This window comes from Sebastes fasciatus, chromosome 10, assembly GCF_043250625.1.
Source record: "Sebastes fasciatus isolate fSebFas1 chromosome 10, fSebFas1.pri, whole genome shotgun sequence".
NCBI classification, from domain to species: Eukaryota; Metazoa; Chordata; class Actinopteri; order Perciformes; family Sebastidae; genus Sebastes; species Sebastes fasciatus.
The window spans coordinates 13,499,798-13,518,831 of record NC_133804.1 but is presented as its reverse complement, the minus strand read 5'-3'; the positions used below and the strand labels follow the sequence as shown (position 1 = coordinate 13,518,831).

Sequence of the window (19,034 nt, the reverse complement as noted above, 5' to 3'; positions counted from 1 at the left end):
CGGCTCATTAAGTCAATGCTATCTGTGGTATAGGAGGCTAATTGATGAAGGACAATAAGTGGGTATAGTTACAGTGAAGGGACTGTCTGTGCATGCTGAGTCTGCAGGACTCTCCTCTGAAATGACTTTAGTTTGGTTGCATGTTAATTAACAGTTCTTGCTGTAAACAAACCGCGCCTTTCATCGCGAGAGTAGCTGCAGAAGTGGGAGGCTCCACTGAAGTGGAAGGAAATGTCGCGATGCTTGAAGTGGAGCCTCTGCAGGGGGTCGTTTGCAGGTGATAGACGGAGCCCTGCAGGGTCAGCGGTTTACTCAGCATGACTGAACAACAAAGCAGCTCTTCAAAGGCAGACCTGCACCATTGATCACACGTGTTAACAGATGCCTTTTGTTTGACACGTGTCTTACAGAAACCACCATTGAGGTATGTTAAGTAAGCATGCTACTCCTAAACTTTGTTTAGATGCACAAAGTCAGTAGCCTAACATTTAGCCTAACATTTAGCAAACTCTGAAGTATACCAACACATTTATTGTTATATTGCTATATCTCTTACATTGGTAGAAATCTATTTGTTCAAACCTTGAACACTTTTTTTCCCCCAACATATTTTTTGTTATTTTATTATTTTCAGAACAGACATAAAATAACATACAGTGGTTAAATGTGACTGTAAAAATAAATATAAAAGAAAAGACAACAACAGGAATAGCAGATAATATCTCATTGAGTAAAGTATATTGTCCTCAGACTCTCATGAATGGAAAAGGATGATCATAGAAATATATTTTATGTTTTACGTGGCATTAGGCATAATTTGCTTCCACCCAAACCTTGAACACTTTAAATATTAAAAGTTTATTTACAGCATGGAAAATTCTGCAATTTTCTTACTGCTATTCACTCAGTTAGGTTTGTGGTACTTTTTTTAGTGGAAGTGTAATGTTCAACCAAATGCAGCTGGTTTACTAAATGGATTTCCACTCTAATAAGCAAATGATATTATAAATATAACACTTAGTAGTCTTATTTAGCCACTTGTTATCAACCAGCTTTTTTAAGACACATAAAGGCTTCAAAATTAATTTATCGATGTATTTTATGTCGTAGAACAAAACGTTAAAATCTCTTCAGCTTGTGTTAATCACAGACCTTATTTCAGGCATCTAACTAAAAACCCATTCAAAAAACCCATTGACTTCCAGACGAGGGAACCGGAAGTCCTAAAATGCTAACTCATTTCCCGGTTTTAGGACTCATTCCTTTAGCACTCTGTTACACCTTCTTTTGGTGATTAACCATGTGAATAGATGATACAACCTACTATTGGGTGTAGTAGGCCCCTACTCACCCAAATCTATGGTGCTTATAGCGACTGGTAACGCCTATTTAATGGCCTAATAACAGTCTAATCGGCTGATCTGACAGCTGCAGTCACTGGTTAACTTGCAGAATACATTTTATTTTTTATTTTATAAGCAAAGTATACAATCAGCCTCTAAAATATGATGATTTGGTACAAATGAAACTGCCCTACAGTATATAAAGTAGTACAACTTAAAATGCTGCTTACATGTTGATGTATCTGTAACAATACAACAACAACATATTTAGTAACACATTTTTTGTCGGGATGAAATGAGTTTGCTGCTCATGCTTTCTGGTAAACTTTCTAGTAAAGGGCTTAATCAGTCTTAAAAGAGAAGAGAGATGTTTTGAGGCTTTCCTTCATGTATGGCAGGCTTAAAACACAGTTTCAAGTGAGCTCTTTTCTTGTACCAGCGCACCATATGGCAGATAGGCTGTAAAGAGCCAGTCCATCAAAAGAAGAAGAAAGGCTTCTAGACACTTGAGCATCAGGGACTCTGAGAGCTGTGAGCGGTCGATAAACACAATGCGTAATGGAGGCTATTGTGCTGGTAATAACATCTTTACATGATGTTTTGATGCACAGACAAGGATGTAAGAAAACTAAAAATATCTACAATACATTTTTCATCATAAGGGACTATGGTAGTTGCCAAAACGTAGAAAATGGGCCTTATGGAAGTTGTTGATCTCACTTCAAACATTTAAAAGTATAATCAAGATAAAATCATATACACCGTGGGATTAGACAATAGAAACATTGTGTCGCAACCATATTAAGTTGTGAAACTTTTAGTTTCTAATTGTTGTTCACACTGTCAGAGAGGTGAGGATGCCATCTGGTGATTGGAGCTGTAGTTTGTGGTGTGGCTGTGTTGGATCCGATGAGATTTTGAGGTGTTTCTAATATTTTTGATCCTCCATTTATGCAAATCAGGTACACAACATATTATAAAACCATACAACATAAACTACAGCTTCAAAATGTGCCACCGAACTGAGTCAACACACAAACAACTAAAGTAGAAAAAAATATTGTATTACATTATACAGATGTTTTTTTTATTTTTCTGGTCACTTTTCCCATCATATATTTTGTAACATTTGAAATACATATCTTTTAATGGTGCAGTTAAAGGAGAATAACCTCACTGATGTATTTGCTGCTTGTTTTGTGTATTTTATGGAATTGGAACAACATGTTATTTGACAGCTAAAAACTAGCAACTTTAAGTGAACAGTTAAATAGTATCTGTAAATATAATATGAATATGAAGAACGTATGAGTGTGAGTTGACATAAAAAGGCAGTTTAAATAAAATAAAATCATGTAATTCCACCAGATACCACCAGATGGAGATAACACAACATACATGCCTCAGACAGTCATGGTGTTAAAATAAATATTACGAGCTATTTCATTTTCATTCGAAGAAGAAAATCACACATAATGATTATATAAATATAAAAACTCCAACCAGTTAAATTATCCTGTAATTTCAGAGCTCATAGGGTTATTTACCAGCTGTCTCTCAGACAGAAATCCTGCAGGAGGTAGACAGTTGTCTGAGAAGGGGGATATCTCTGGAGGCTTCAGCAATGGTCAACAATCAGAAAGCTATTTACTGTGAGGATTAAGATGTGTATCTTATCATAATAAGGCCTTGCTCAGTTCACGAGGGATTACATCCCTCATGATACGGGCCGTGACAAGATGCGATCGCGTTCTCTAACCCTCCTCTCTTGGAAGAAAAAAAAAAAAGAAGCTCCAAAAATGTTCTCTGGTGTGAGACACAGGAAGGTCTCTCCTGTCACTGTCATTACCATTGATAAAGTAAACCCTGATAAGAGAGCATCCATTTCAGCCGGCAAGTGTAACACACAGCTGTCCGTCAGTAGGGAGCAGTAGTGCTCTGTGTTTGGAGGCACATCGAGCAGCATGCGGCTGTTAAGTCAGTTAAGATGAGCAACACTTTGTCCACTGACCTCTGTGACCTTGCGGACTGAATTAAACGCGCTGCACAAAGTGAGGGCTGTTATGAAGTCATGTGCACATCGCCCGAATCACGTAGGGCTGTTTTCAATAAGCGATCCTTCTGAAAGTGCGTGACCTTCAATGTCTTCTAGTGCCTGTGAAGTCAGTGAACTGCCTTGGAAGTGATGGCGGACTACTCACATCTTCCTCTCGTCATCCTCTTTGACTTCACCCCCCCCCCTCCCTGTTTATTATACGCAGAAATGTTTTAACAATGTCCATACTGAGAGAGGGATGAATGCAGGGAGTAAAGCATGTGATTTAGAGCACAAAAAAAGAGATTGATAATTATGTCTGTCATGATCGCGGTCACGAGGGTTAGCTCAACGAGATTATTTCATTAGACAGATAGTGACAGCCACAACCAACTTCAATTATAATTGTGCCATCCCTGTAATTTGGCACTAAAGATTGTTCATCAAGCTTCAGTATGGATTTTCTATGGTCGATTAATGTAATTGGATTGAGAATCGCTGATGTCTCAGTTTGATCTGACATCTGAGCTGATGTCATATTTTCGCAGCAACAGGCTTCGTATTTGTAGCTTTTGGGCGTCTGAGCTGAGCGTTTGTGGTGTGTGTGTATGTATGTATGTGTGAAGGAGAAAAATCCAGGAAGTGAGCGAAGTGAAAGAGCCTTGAGCACTATAGTGACAATGAGGCAGCAAGTCCAGCTCTACGAGGGGGCATGTATAAATAACCTTCATTATGAAAAGAGCAATTCTCTGCACCTGCTTGCTAATTGTTCTCATGCTGACACTTTGAATTGGTGCGATCTCTCCTCTTAAGGCACTAACTCGAGATAAAGGGGGGGTGTGATATAAGGGGTGGTAAGGAGAGAGAAATGAAGGGAGGTGGTGTATCGGGGTGAGACTGCTGGTGGCGAACGGCATCTTAAGCTGAGCGGAGCTGATTCGCTGGTATAATCTTTCTGTGATTTCCATCTGTAATGTGGGCTGGTAGGGGTGCCAGAGGATTAGTAAAGGTATGTCATGGTTCCCTAGATGACACTCCCTGTCCATCCCCGCTGCCCTCGTCACGGTCGTCCCGCACTTTGAAGAAGATAAAATGTTGATGCCATAAATCTTAGGATTTATCCAGGATGTATATCCACGAACCCGGAGGCTATAGTGAATGGAAATCATTAGCACCTTGTCCTTCATTGTGATCCTCAGTCTACAAAGTGCAAGTGAGGGTGCCAGGGGAGAGTGCCTATAGGTGAGCTTCTTGGCTATTTGGGAAGCAGTGAACAGAGATGGATGAGGCTAGCGAGGCGAAGGTGAGGGGTGAGAAAGAAAGAAAGAAACTGGTAGGAGCTGGAGCGTGTAGTCAAAGGGAGGTGGAGGCTGTTGTATAGGATGAGAGGTGTAAAGCATGTGTTATTCCTGTGATGGCTCAATCATTTTCAAACATGAGCAACTCTCCACGCATTGTTTGAATGGCAGCCTGATGCCAGCTGTGAATCAGACCATTTTTCCTGTGCGGTACATTGTGCTTTTTTACTCGGCTTCAACCACAGAGAGACCACAAAGTTGTCTTTTTATTCATCCTCAAAAGAGATTTTCTGTGTCAGGGTTCCTGCTGCATTCACATTTGTGGAAGATAACAAGCTAAATTGTGTTTGTGTGATTTAGGCCTATTCAGCTAAGAGGGAGAGGGTAAACTGAAGGCGACGCTGGTGTTAAGTGCTGACTGACATGCCTGTGTGTGGACTGAACTCTCTGAAAACAAACCAGATGATGTTGAAGAATATGCTAAATCAGTGCGCACACATGCTGTACCTTTTGTGCTTGTCTTGTTCTGAAGAGATTGTTAGCTTTCTTCTTCTTCAAGTCACTGTTGAAGAAAAACACAACATTCACCAACGCAGTTTACTATTTTTAGCTTTGGTCTTTAAAACAGTAGTTTTGGGAAAATATGCTTATTTTCTGTCTTGCCAAGAATTAGGTGAAAAAATTTATACCACTTTAATACATGAGAGTGGTATTGATCTTCTCATCGAACTCTTGGCAAGAACGATAGACTGTATAAAGATGGACGATGCGTCTCCACTTCCTCCCACTGTACAGACGTGGAGCCAAAATCCTAGATACGGGAGCCGCAATCTTGAGATTTTGAGGTCATTTGGAGCCAGAGTCTGTGCAGTAGTGATCAGATGGTGGAGCCACGGAATCAAGGTCATCCACCCGAACCAATCGCCACACAGCTTGTCAGCGAGAGACTCACAGCTGCCAATCATGACCTCTCACCCCCTTTTTATAGCATCAAATAACTAATTAAAACCAAACCTATCAGGAATATGAACACTTGAACATACATCAGCATGATAAGAATTACCTAAAATGACAGAAACCGTCTTTAGGAAAAATTTATTTGACGTGTACTTTGACTTTTTAGTTTGGCCCATGTCCCACCTGCTAACATGGACGGGGTGGATTTTATGACCTATACTGCAGCCAGCCACCAGGGGGCGATCAAGATGTTTTGGCTTCACTTTTGGGGAGCTGTAGTGTCGTCCATATTTATAAACAGTCTATGGCAAAGACATGTATACGTGTATTTTCCCACATGTTGAAGTATTACTTTAAATCATTTTCACAGAATTTGTCCCCGTAGACAAGTAGTGCAAACACCAAGGCTTTTATAGCCTCAATTTTTAGTTTATTGTTGGGTTTGACTGAGATCCCATGATGCTACTTTACAGCGTAAACACATCACATTATGGCTTTTTATTGTCCCCACGGTAGAAAATTGATTTTGCATCCTATTGTTAAATGTACGCCACAAAGAAATGACTGTCACCCACATGAAGGATCACACAATAGATAGCAGCCCAAACACAGTGCAGAACATGACAAAAAAAACTCAAACAAGATACAATACTTTAGATATAAAAAGTGGCCGAGGACATCTGCAGGGCATCAGTAAACCAGGAGCTCTTTTCTTTTCTTGCTTTGGGCAAGACTTGTTTTCCCTCGCACTCACTCATCCTCACACACAAGTTGGCGTCCACGATAAAAAACATGGAGTGAATTCTGCTTGACAGTGAATTTTCTCTTCACTTAGACAGTCATCGTTGGACTACGAGCTCGTCCAGGGCTGAGTGGCATCCCTGCAAAGAATAAAGGATGGTTATTAAGGAAAAAGACCAGGGGGGTGTTGCTGAGAGGAGGCGGGGTGCCCAACATGCCTGGCAACCCAAGGTCAGGAGCAATGCCCTCTGGCAGGAAGTGCTGTGAGGAATGGCAATGTCAGTCAGAAACCTCCCTCACCTCCTTGGACCTGTCAATTTGCCGGCGATAATTAATCTCTCTCTGGTTAAATATAAAGATTGTAAATCACAGCATGATCCCGCACCATTAGGGGGCCTTCATCTGTCAGCTACAGACCTTGGCTAATGGCCCTTTGTAAGCAGAGTGTTGGCTGAGGCACTACACCAGCCACCTACTGGTCCTCTTCATCATTTGTTTCTCGTGGAGACATCCCGCCTCCAACAGCAGAATGGGGGATCATCAAGCCGCAGGCATGAAGGCAGACAGCAGCTTTACAACAGCAAAATTATCATCCTTAAAACCCATATCTTTACTTTACACTCACACCTCCACTACCACGTGTTAGTGAGGCATGCATTATAACATGTTGGCTTCATTATTGGATAATAAATCATTTTTGAATGGTTTAAAATGTAGCTCAGGAATAAGGAATAAGGAATAAGAACATTTGGGTTGCCAGGTTGGTCTCTTTGGAAGGTGCATATCCTCCTCTTACATAACCTGTCTAGTAGGAGGACTGCAAAGCATCTTTATCATAATCCATTTAATAACTTATTAGCAAAACAACTCCAAACTTGATGGATTATTATGGTGGATGAACTCTTTATTAATGACTAAAAAACATGTATATTTGCGGACCTGGTGGCTTCTTGTTAAATGAAAAACACATGACTCCTTATTATTGACTTACTTTCTAATAAGTCATCACACCTGCAGTCACATTAATAAGTCATTAATTAAAGAGCTATTGGATTCTTGCTTTTTAATAAGCCCTCTACTGCAGTTGTAGATATTGTAAAAGTTGTTAGTTATTTTGGTCCAGATGCTCTGCAAACCTTTTCCAGAAGTGTGGCTAATGAGACAGAGAAAGTTTCGCAGGTTGAGGATAACCGGCCAAATGCTTTTTTGCTGATTACACGTATAAAAAAATGAATAAATTAAGTATTAACCATAATATAGTAATAAGTCACAATCATTTATAAAATTGTCCTTATTTATATAACCCTGAGTTCTTGTCGGTTGTATTCTCCAGTCACTCTGGCTAATAAGCCAGCTGTAGCTCCTCTAAGACTAAATCTTTAATTAATGTAAACACGGCGAGTTTAACACAACTTCAGTTTCTCAAGGTTCACATCAGACTCTCAATTCTACTGTTACTGTCGCACCTGTTACACTCACAACTGTCCCCTGTAAAACAACAGCAGGCAAAGGGGCATGGATGACCAACTTAAATGCGACACTTCTACAATAATATTAACATCATTGTAATTGATAAATAATAACTACTGGAATAATGATGATAAAACAAACAAAATAATATATGGTATCATCCCACCTATAAAGTTATTATTAACTTATTACTTAATACAATATATCATCTTAATTACACAACATAATTGAGTAAGGTAAACCTAACCTAACGCTGCTGCACCCGATTCGACTGTTATCAGGCCATTAAAAGGGAGTTATCAGTCGCTATAAGCACCATAGATGTGGGTCATTACAGGCCTATTACACATACTACGTTGTAAAAATTAAAGCAACACATTCTAACACGCAAAACTGAATGAAACAAAAAAGGCTTCTTTAGGTTGAGGAAAAAAAATACAACTTCTATAGGTTTAGGCAACAAAACAACTTAGTTAAGTTTAAGGAAAAAACATCTGCTCCTGTCACAATCACTACGGTCGCCAGATGTTCGCTGTTGTGTTCTTTTGTACCTTCTTTCGGTGATCTACCGTGTGAATAGATGATAAAACCTACTAGTGGGTGTAGTAGGCCCCTATTGACCTACATCTATGGTGCTTACAGTGACTGACAACACATATTTAAGCCTGACAACAGTCCAATCTCTCACCTAAAAACCAAACATCAACATTTCGGCAACGTTATTCAATCTCCAACTTAAACCTCAAGAAAGTATGTGCGTAGTCATACATGCATTCGTGTCTGCATATGCAGCTAGCAGACACACAAACAAACATATATGACTCACTTATTCTGTGCAACAGTTCATCTGCAGAAGTGGTTGTATGATGAGCATCTGTGCCCTCACGCTTGACTTTTGAAAGTAAAGTAGACGCTCTGACGCCACACAGTTTGGTGACAATCACACACTGAGGTTTGCAGAATTAGCTGAATGGCTAATATATAACCTGTGACTGGTTATAGAACACTTCAAGCTGTTACACGGGCTGTTCATGGTCAGCGTTGATGGATAATGAGTATAAAATGTATTTAATGAGCAGAGTAGTGTGTGTGTGTGTGTGTGTGTGTGTGTCCTTCACATTTACACACCTTGTCTCGGTGTAAACTCCTTCCTGAACATCCTTCCTATTCTGCATAGTCAGATTCAATAGCAGCAGGCGTACAGTTGAGCCTTTAATTACTTGTACACAGCCTTGTGACCCACTTCACGGTGATCATTATATCACTACACTGCTGCTTTAAACTCCCCTCACCTCCCTTTTGACTCAGCATTACATCAACAATAATAAAGTTGTTTGTTTGTGTGCTTGTAGGGGGTAAACTCCGCGATAAGTCTTTGAACGAGCTGTTAGCACTGTGCACTGTTGTGCTTGTTAAATGCTTTGTTGGAAGTTTGACACTCAGCTTCTCAGGCTGCACTCGACGCTGCCGACGGTATCCTTAAGTCATGAGGCTGTTTCATGCTGGGCCCCCACGGGTGAGGGAGGGATGACAGGATAGCAGAAGAAGCAAACAACAAATGTGGGCACACACACACACACACACACACATACATACACAGAGTCACCTTTAAAGTGTATGAGAGCTCCCTGATGCCAGTGCTGCCATACTGCATGACTAATGCAGCCCGCGAGTCACTGTTTCTCCTCGCCGAGTCCCCAAGAGCTGAATTAATTGGCTGTCATCACGGTGGCTGTCTCTCTCTCACACACATACACACACACACACGCATGGAATGATCAAGATATAAATAAACCGAGTCAAGATGGCATTTAAGCGACAGACAACCATAAACACTTTGTGCAACATTCGATGGTGGGCTCTTACTTTTGGGGCTCCCATCAAACATATGGACCGCCTCCCTGAAATGCACATTACCACAACAATCAAGTGTTAGTGGAGCAGGAATAGTTTGACATTTTGGGGAAAAAGCTTTCTTAGCGAGAGTTAGATGAGACAATCAATACCTCTCATGTCTGTGTGCGACCCTATCCCCTAAGTTTTTATTACATTTATATACTGCTAATGTGTTTTGCTTAGAGGTTTTTCCCAAATTGGAAGGAAACATAATTGCTGCCTGGATTATGTTCGGTGGTAAGTGTAGGGAGTGCGGCAGCAACAGATTGGTTGAGGTTAGGGAAAGATCTCGGGCTGCGTTCCAAATCACATACTTTTTCTTTTCACATTTAGTACATACTGCAGCTGCCCTTGCAAAGAACATACTGTTGCATGCAGTATATAAACAATTTGGACATACTACTTCGTCATAACATTACGCCTTGAACTTTGACCCTTTAGCTCATATATTTGCTGCGCAGAGGATTGTGGGTCAGAATAGCCAGAAAAACATGCTGGCTTGCATACTGCAAAATACGACCGGGTGTAGTAGGACATCCTGATATTTTTTAGCACACTGCATTTAATATACTATGTATTGGGACATACTTAATCTATTACTGGCATATTAAAGGTATGTTAGTATGGGTATTGGAATGCACAGTTGGTTTTGGTTAAATGTTAATAAAGTAAAGATGTCCTGTCTTGTACTTAGGCCTTTTTTAATATTGAACACCCTTAACCATACATACATTACTATGAACCGCATGCTTTATTTGCTATGTGCAAATGTTGTATTGCAAGAGCAGATATTATAGGGGGAAAAAATGTAAACATATCGTCAGTGAAGTTTTTGCAAATATGTTTTAATTTGCCATCTGGCACATAGTTTAATCAAGAATGTTTCCTCATTATGTTGATAAAAACACAATTAAGGTAGCATTATGTTTCTCTCACAATGTATTTGCTGTTGCAAATTAGTAGCGTAAGTTATAAACACCATTTCTAAGAGATAGGGTTACTGTGCGTTTGGAGCTTACAGCTGGAAGGCAACTAGCTTAACTTAGCAAATTGACTGGAGTGGAAACAGCTAGCCTGTCAAAAATACACCTAATAAAAGCTCATTAAACACATTATCTCATCTGTTTAATTTGTACAAACACAGTTTGGGTGTTATTCCAACATTGTTATCCACACTGCTGGCCTTGTAGTCACAGCATGAACTAGCTATGGCTACGTTTGTTGGGCTTCATATTTGTAATACCTGTAGTTTGTTAACACCTGGAACCAGATGCAAACAAACAGTGTAGCCCTTATGGCTCATGTTAAATTAGCAGAATCAATTTTATTAGTGTCAGAATTAAGATTTTATTTAGATGTATCTGCCAGCGATGTGACAGCTTTGCTTTGAGACTTCTGTGTACTTCTTTTCACCAAATGGGCAACACATTCTCATCCCAACTCCTCACATAGGCTACTGCCACTTTGTTACGCCACTTGGTGTGACTTTAGGTTTCGGCAACAAAACCACTTAGTTAGGTTTAGGAAAAAACAACATGGTTGAGCTTAAAACTACTACGTTTGTAAAGTGAAAATGAAACTGAACATTGTGAACATGGAACACGAACGAACAGCTGATTGTAACGTGAAAGGGAAACTTAACACATGGGACATGAACAGTGGTCTCCTGGATGAAAGCCCTGTGTTTGTTGGTCCCACCCGCCCTTAGTGTGTCTTTTTCCATCTGCCCTTAGTGTGTCTTTTTCGCTCTTTAAGCTACGTTACCACAGTCACTCCTGGCCGATTTCTCTGAGCGTTTACTGTTGCCATGGATGGGTTTACATTTGAGTTAATGGAAAGCCCGGTGTGTCTCATACAGGCTCTAAACGGTGCCCTGTGTAGCGGTATCACACACCAACAGCCTTACAGTATTTGACGCCCTAGGAATGAGAACAGGCTGAAATGGGAGATAGGCTACTGTGGGTGTCTGAAATTCCAGATATCTCTGAGTTGAAATACAACTCCTAAAATGTTGAACTATTCCTTTAACCTTTCTGCATGCTTTTGCTCCGATATGAGATGTCGCAATCACACAACTTTCATATTAAATCCATTTTTCTACTCGTTTACTCGCAGAGGGACTGCAGTCTAGATAGATATAGATGATAAGATAAACATTTTCTGCCTCTTCATGAACAGATAACCTTTTAAAGACCCTTTCATTTGAGCAGCGTTGCATCCCCAATTGTAATGCACTTAAAAGACAAAGAGCTCTGTCTCCCTTTTCTATTTGCCTGTGCTTTGAACCATAAACAACATTTGTGTTCCTCAACAGTTCGCTCAGACTGAAAGAATAATGGAGTGTCATCTCGACCCTCCGCCTTTGCATAATGCTGTCTGAGTAGTCATGCGGTATAATATCCTGTCTCGGTCTGAAAGTGATTCTTTTTTAAAGGATTTCACTTTTGTTCTGATCATCAGTTTAAAATGGGAGCAGCAGAGAGAGTTGTCCTCAGACAGCGACAGAGATGTGATGTGATCTGTGCATATTTTTTCAGAAGGAGAAGGCTTTACCTTTTAATCACCTCACACATGTTTTACTCATGGACGTGAGTGCACGTGTGTGTGGAGGAGGGTTTGTTCTGCCTTTCCCTCTGTCCTCAGAGCTTTTCCTTTCCGTACGACTCCAGATGTTGTCGTCTGCTCAGCTGGGATGAGACTGAGCAGTCAGGTGTGAGAGAGACCCTCAACAACAGGATTGGAAGGCAAATAAAGCTCTGCCATGTGTTGTTATGTGCCTATGAGTTTACAGCTTTTTAGCGAGAGGCAGCAATTATCTACTAAGTTGTAACAAGGCTTTGAACAATCAGCGCTGCTCCTTTGCTACTTGACTAGGCTGCAGAAGCTCAGGACTTATACAGTATATTAGTTATATGGTGAATAGGGGTTTGAATTATGTTTACTGGCTCCCATAAAAAAAGAACATTTGAAACACTAAAACACACTGAGCTTTTCACATAATTATCGGCAGCTGTAAATAAGTTACAAAGTGGGAGTCTCTGACTGAGTTTATGACTTAGATCAGTGGTTCCCAAAGTGGGGTCTGGGGTCCTTCTGGGGTCTTTGAGGGGTCCAGGGTGTCCCCAAAAGAGGAATAATGTAATTCCACCATAATTTCATTAATAGGTAACACAATGATGTCAAAAAATCGTATCAAATGGGGCCTGTGGTCTAATTTGTGTCAGTTTGAGGTCCTTGACGTGAAAAGGGTTTGGAACCACTGACTTTGATAAATCATCAGATCTAAATAACCAATGACCTTTGAATTTACAGTTACAGTTATAAATCAATGGCTGGCCAATACACAAGATGAGAATAGGTTCTCAAGAAGTAGCTACGGGTGTGTAGCCAAGCTAAAAGTGGGAAAGTGCCCACATGATGACAAACAAGAATCTAAATGCTAAATGCTAACATCCCCCAGCTAACATGCTCACAATGACAATGTTAACTTGCTGATGTTAATCAAGGATAATGTTTACCATGATTAACATCATAGTTCAACGCCACAAAGTGATGTCAGAATCAGATTTATTTGCCAAGTACATACTGTACATTTGACTCTGGTTTCAATGTACTTACACAGAAATAGAAATAACAGCTAGGAACAAGGACAACAAAGCTAGACAAATAAAGGTAAGGAGACTGTACGGTTATTTACACAAGTGGTGAAAAATTAGGTGAATAAATATTATATAAATATATATAAAAAGCACCAATGACCAACAATAAGATAAGAAATAAAATAAAGTGTCTATATACAGTACAGACAAATCAAGTGTTCTGTAATTTGTAAACAATATAAATAGTGCAAAGAAATAAATAGTGAATGGATAAACATGGACTGGATGATTATGTACAATATGTACATGTAAAGATGTCTATATACTGTATGTACAGCGTGTAAGATTTATATTCACAGTGACAGATGATATGTATATATTAAAAGAAAATTGTGCATTAAAAACTGTAAAATTATCCTCTATAACGGCAGCAGTGGATATTTTGGTGTTAGAGGGTTATTGACAGTGTATATGACTGATTTAAGTGTTCATCAGAGTGACGGCCTGTGGGTAGAAACTGTTCTTGTGTCTGGTTGTGTGTTCTTCTCCTAGAGGAAAGACACTGAAACATGTTGTGTCCAGGCTGTGAAAGGTCTTCAGTGATGCTTCCTCCCCGTTTCCTGACCCTGGAGGTGTATAAGTCCTGGATGGAGGGCAGCCTGGCACCAATGATTTTCTTTGCAGTCCTGACTCTTTGTTGTAGTCTATTCCTGTCCCGATTGGTGGCCGACCCAAACCACACAGTGATGGTTGTGCAGAGAACAGACTGGATTGTATCAGCAGCTCCTGAGGCAGGTTCAAGTTCCTGAGCTGGCGCAGGAAGTACATCCTCTGCTGGGCCTTTTTTCCTGATGGTTTCTATGTTGGAGGTCCACTTGAGGTCCTGGGAGATAGTGGATCCCAGGAACTTAAAGGCTTCCCTGCAGACACAGTATTATTCACACACTGAGGCTGAATGTCATCAGCTTTGCAGGTAACAATAAAGTGATAACAATACTTCCTGAGGGGGTTATGAATGTCTGTACAAAATTTCATGGCATCCCATCCGATAATTGAAACAAAACACAAAATTACCAGTTTGTCACACAAAGACAAATGACGTGTTTATACTTGTTATCTTGGTAGCTGAGTAACAGACTGGTATCCTTGGTATGTTTATTCATATGGAAATAGTTTAGCAACTTTACAGACTATTTTCCATAAAGGTCGTTTCAGTTCCAGTCTTGTTTACCTCTCTCATATGCATTTATAGTTACCAAGCAACATGCACTCTGCTTCAGAGGGCACCAAGGAGTCTGGTGTCTCACTCAGACCTCTCAGCACATCATGGCGTGGCGAATGTACTGTAGCAACAGATGACCATGTGACTCCAGCTGACCTCCAGTAACTAGCTGGCAGCTGGAGCACACCCAGTGTCTCACTCCGAGTGGCAGGGATCAAACTGACAACACCGGTAATTGGGTGGCCTTTTTACCTCTTGGCCAGCTCGCCACCTCTCCAGAGTCCGAACGCACTAATCCACTTATTTCTCATCGTGATTGTGGAAGCGGTTGACACCACTTGAGAAAGAAAATCTAATCATAAAACATAATCTTGTTATACCGGTAGGTGACAAATGTAAATCCTTCTAACGCGCCTCACAAACATAGAAAATCATCAGTCTCTTCTCTTTTTTTCTGACCGAGCAGAAGATTCAAGGTGCTGCTCGGATGAGGATGATGTATCGTGATGTCTTTTAGTTGTGAGAGGCAGAGAAATATTATCACATTAACACTTGATTTCCATTTTCCATGAATAATTTCTTTTCTGTTCCATTTTCGGAAACATATTTCATCCTTCAGCACAGCTGAAGAAAACTATATAATACCAGTGATGCTGCTTACCACTAAATTATGATTTACTGTTGAAATGAAACATGATACATGTCTGAAATATGCCTTATGGCAATGTTCTTACCAACAGTCCACGATAATCACACAGCCAGACAAGCAGCTATTTCTCTTCTATTATCAGCCACAATACAAACAATGACAAAACTGTCAAGGTGTCTGCTGAATGTCCTCTAATATTGGTTTATATTTCTGCCATATGTGCTGCGACTGCAATGTGAAAATCATTGTAATTGTTATTCACAAGGTATTAGGATATTTGACAACAGATACCAAGGAATTAATTCCAGGAAAACAGGCTATGGTTGGGTGGTAATAGCACCTTTCTATTGACATGGCTTTCAAACAGATCAAAACTTAATGGGCTTCATAATTAAAAGTGATGATTCCTCTCCCCTGTCCTTAGCCTTTGTTGAGGCAAAACAAAATGAAAGGTTGACATTTCTCAGATTACTTCTGATTGATCTTGCCCACCCTACTGCGAGCGGCAAATGAGAAAGACTAACTAGCTTTGCCTTTGAACCTGTGGACATCCACCGGCTTTGCCATTCAGCAAAGACCGAACTGACAAGAAAACATCTCATTAAATGTGTGAGCGGTTTGCTACATATATAGCATGCCAGACATAGGTGCTGTTAGGCTTGTTATTATAACAAAAAAAGTTACGAAACACTTATTGTTTGCGTCAGTTCACACCAGTGCAGTAACTACTCTCCAGTTACCTTCGCAAAACTGACAATGACGAGCTTGGAAGAGACAGTTTAACAAAACAATGGTCAAAATCAATGCTGCAGAGGCCAAATTATCCTGACTTTAAAGTTATAATCCTTTACATTTACATGAAGAAATCAAACCCCTTTGTTGAATATGGTCAGTATTCTTTCTACATTTACATTCCAGACCTATGTTTTAAATGTGTAAAATCAGTTTAATGGCCCTTTAAAATGTCCAGAACTCAAAGTCTGTTTACAGGTGTTGGGAAGTAGGCTACTACTACATTTGCAGGGGTGGAAGTAATGAATTACATTACTAGTCTCCTTACTGTAACAAAGTCATTTTTTGTATAGGACTTGTACTTTTTTTTGAGTATTTAATTTTTATTTTTTTTGTGATTTTACCAGAGACGGTTCAGAAAGTTGTTCGTGCACTTGAGCATCTTTGATTTTACTTCTACGTTGGCTAAGTATTTTCTGTCTTAAGTAGGCCTCTATTGTACAGTTACACCAGGAGCTAGAAGTTAGTGACCAGTACACCAATGCAATGTAATAAATAGTTAGTCATTAATGGGTTAAAGCACACTTTAATAGGCTACTCTATCAAAAAGTAAGCACAACTAAGTATACCTTTCTGTAGGCCTATAAGGCAAGAACACTTAATTGTACCTTTCTTAAGTATATCTAGATCAGAAAACTAAGTACAAGTAGGCCTATGAGCCAAATATACTTAGACTTTTCTGTATACTTGTTAGTGTGAGCCAAGTATACTTATGTATACTTTTGTTAACTATATCTCTGATAAGTACATAAAAAGTAGATCCGATCTGTAGGCCACTTGTAGTTTTCAGACCACGATGGGATTTATTTATATTTGTTTGTAAATCTATGTGGAAATGTGCTTGTGTCTGTGATTGGACTCTATCCGTTTTATTATTTTTATGTCCGCCTTATAGAGCACTTTATAATGAGCACTCGTTTTGATAAGTGTTATATGTAGATAATCTTCATTATATTATAATAATTATTATTATCAACCACACAAGATATGTTTGTTAACAGATGAAACCTTCATTGCACAACATGAGACTAATACAATCTAGCGTTAAATATTACAATTAAACAGAAAGCTGTGACTTTCTACTACACCTGGTGTTTGCTGTCAAAACTAAGAGCCAATCAGCTCTTAGCTCTCAGGTTATCGTTGCCCACGTGTGCATGACGTCAGAGCAAGTCGGCATCAATCCATCCATCCATCCATCTTCAACCGCTTATCCGGGATCGGGTCGCGGGGGCAACAGCTCCAGCAGGGGACCCCAAACTTCCCTTTCCCGGGCCACATTAACCAGCTCTGACTGGGGGATCCCGAGGCGTTCCCAGGCCAGAGTAGAGATATAATCTCTCCACCTAGTCCTGGGTCTTCCCCGTGGTCTCCTCCCAGCTGGTCGTGCCTGGAACACCTCCCAAGGGAGGCGCCCAGGAGGCATCCGTGCTAGATGCCCGAACCACCTCAACTGGCTCCTTTCGACGCAAAGGAGCAGCGGCTCTACTCCGAGTCCCTCACGGATGACTGAGCTTCTTACCCTATCTCTAAGGGAGACGCCAGCCACCCTCCTGAGGAAACCCATTTCGGCCGCTTGCACCCGCAGTCGGCATCAAGTCAGACACAAATCTAACCAGCATGCATTGCGCTGCAATCAGCGGTGATTGATCCACAGGTGCAGGCCTGCAGCATGCTAATTAATCAAACACACCCATCACAGGTGCGGGCTGTGTCTAGCTAACATGCTAAATGCGAAAATGCTTGCTTATATTGGATCCTCCAGCACCAGCCAGCAGTGACATCTGCTTCCATTGAGGGGGGATGTGTCAGGACTTTCAGTTCAAATGTTTGATAACTTTCAGGAACGCAGCTGGGACAGAAAGGCTGACTGGACTGGTTACAATGGGACAGAGAGGCCAAGTGGACAGGAGGAGAGGACTTTTTCATTGTGAAGGAGCAGAGAAGTTGAACCTGGCGCAGACTGAGCAGGACTTCGCAACAGGTGAGTTCAACAACACACACATGTTGACCGGTGCCCGTGTGCACTACAATAAAAACTGCTAAGCTCTCATTGTGCTTTAATGTGTGTGCAGCAGCAGCAGCAGCAGCAGCAGCCGCTGTGGATTGTACACTGTGTATACAGCTCCATGGTATCTGCATGGTGATGAAGTGGCAGGCTGTTTACTTTATCTGACACTCGCTGTGGTGCCCATAGCCTTTTTTATTTATGGTGGTCATTTTTGTTTAATTGTCTGAGTTTTGTCCTCTTTTCTGGTTGATTCTAGTGAGTCTATACAGAGGATGGGGGTTGTATAATTGATCATCAGTTTTTTGCAGGTTGCAAATGGCCTTGATAGAAGGATTTATTATTGGTTTGGGCATAAGGGCTCTGTAGTGTGATGTGTTTACGTTGACATGTTAATGCATTGTATTTTGTAGTCTAAATGTCTTCTCTAATTTAATATAATAACTTTTGTCATATATTAATTGCATGCAGTATATACTTATATAGATGTAATGCAGTAACTTTTACTCGGAGTACATTTTACCTAATTACATTTTTACACAGTACAGTACTTTTACTTGAGTATTCTAGTAATCTGTCCTGTGTATAATGCGAAAAAAGTTAGTATAAAGCCTGTTATAGCTCCAGAGGGAGCTATGCAAAGTCTGATAAATTGCCTCAAGTGATGTCACTGGAGTCAGCACCAGCAAAAAATGTGTGTGTGGGTGTGGGTGTGGGTGTGGGTGTGTGTGGGTGTGTGTGTGTGTGGGTGTGGGTGTGTCGGTGGTCGATTTGCAATGTGGGTAACTAGGTAGGCACCAGGTTTTGACAAGGCAGAAGAATGCATGGAATAAATATGAAGATATCTCTGGTCCTGCTGTTCAATTTTGATCTTTATTTTAAACTGTATAACAGTTGTGAATCTGCCCCGTCGCATGAAAAGGCGTATGAATGACAAGATAATGTGCAAGGAAAAAGTGTGCAATAAGAACACCGTTCTTGCTTTTGGCATGTCATTTGTATGCCATGTAATGTGTCCTGACTG

At 40.5% G+C, this 19,034-nt stretch overlaps 1 protein-coding gene across 5 annotated transcripts in view; it reads left to right on the top strand.

The window, feature by feature from the left end:
- The first annotated feature begins 245 nt into the window (after positions 1–245).
- unc5a (unc-5 netrin receptor A) overlaps positions 246–19,034 on the top strand; it is a 312,108-nt gene continuing 293,319 nt past the window's right edge. The window contains exons 1-2 of one of the 5 annotated variants that reach the window (XM_074648267.1): positions 246–424; positions 17,847–17,986. In XM_074648267.1, coding sequence (XP_074504368.1) covers positions 17,887–17,986 — 100 coding nt within the window. In that variant the 5' untranslated portion in view covers positions 246–424; positions 17,847–17,886. Of the gene's footprint in view, positions 425–17,669; positions 17,987–19,034 lie in introns of those variants that run through there. The other 4 variants (XM_074648265.1, XM_074648266.1, XM_074648270.1 and 1 more) reach the window with 4 other exon arrangements.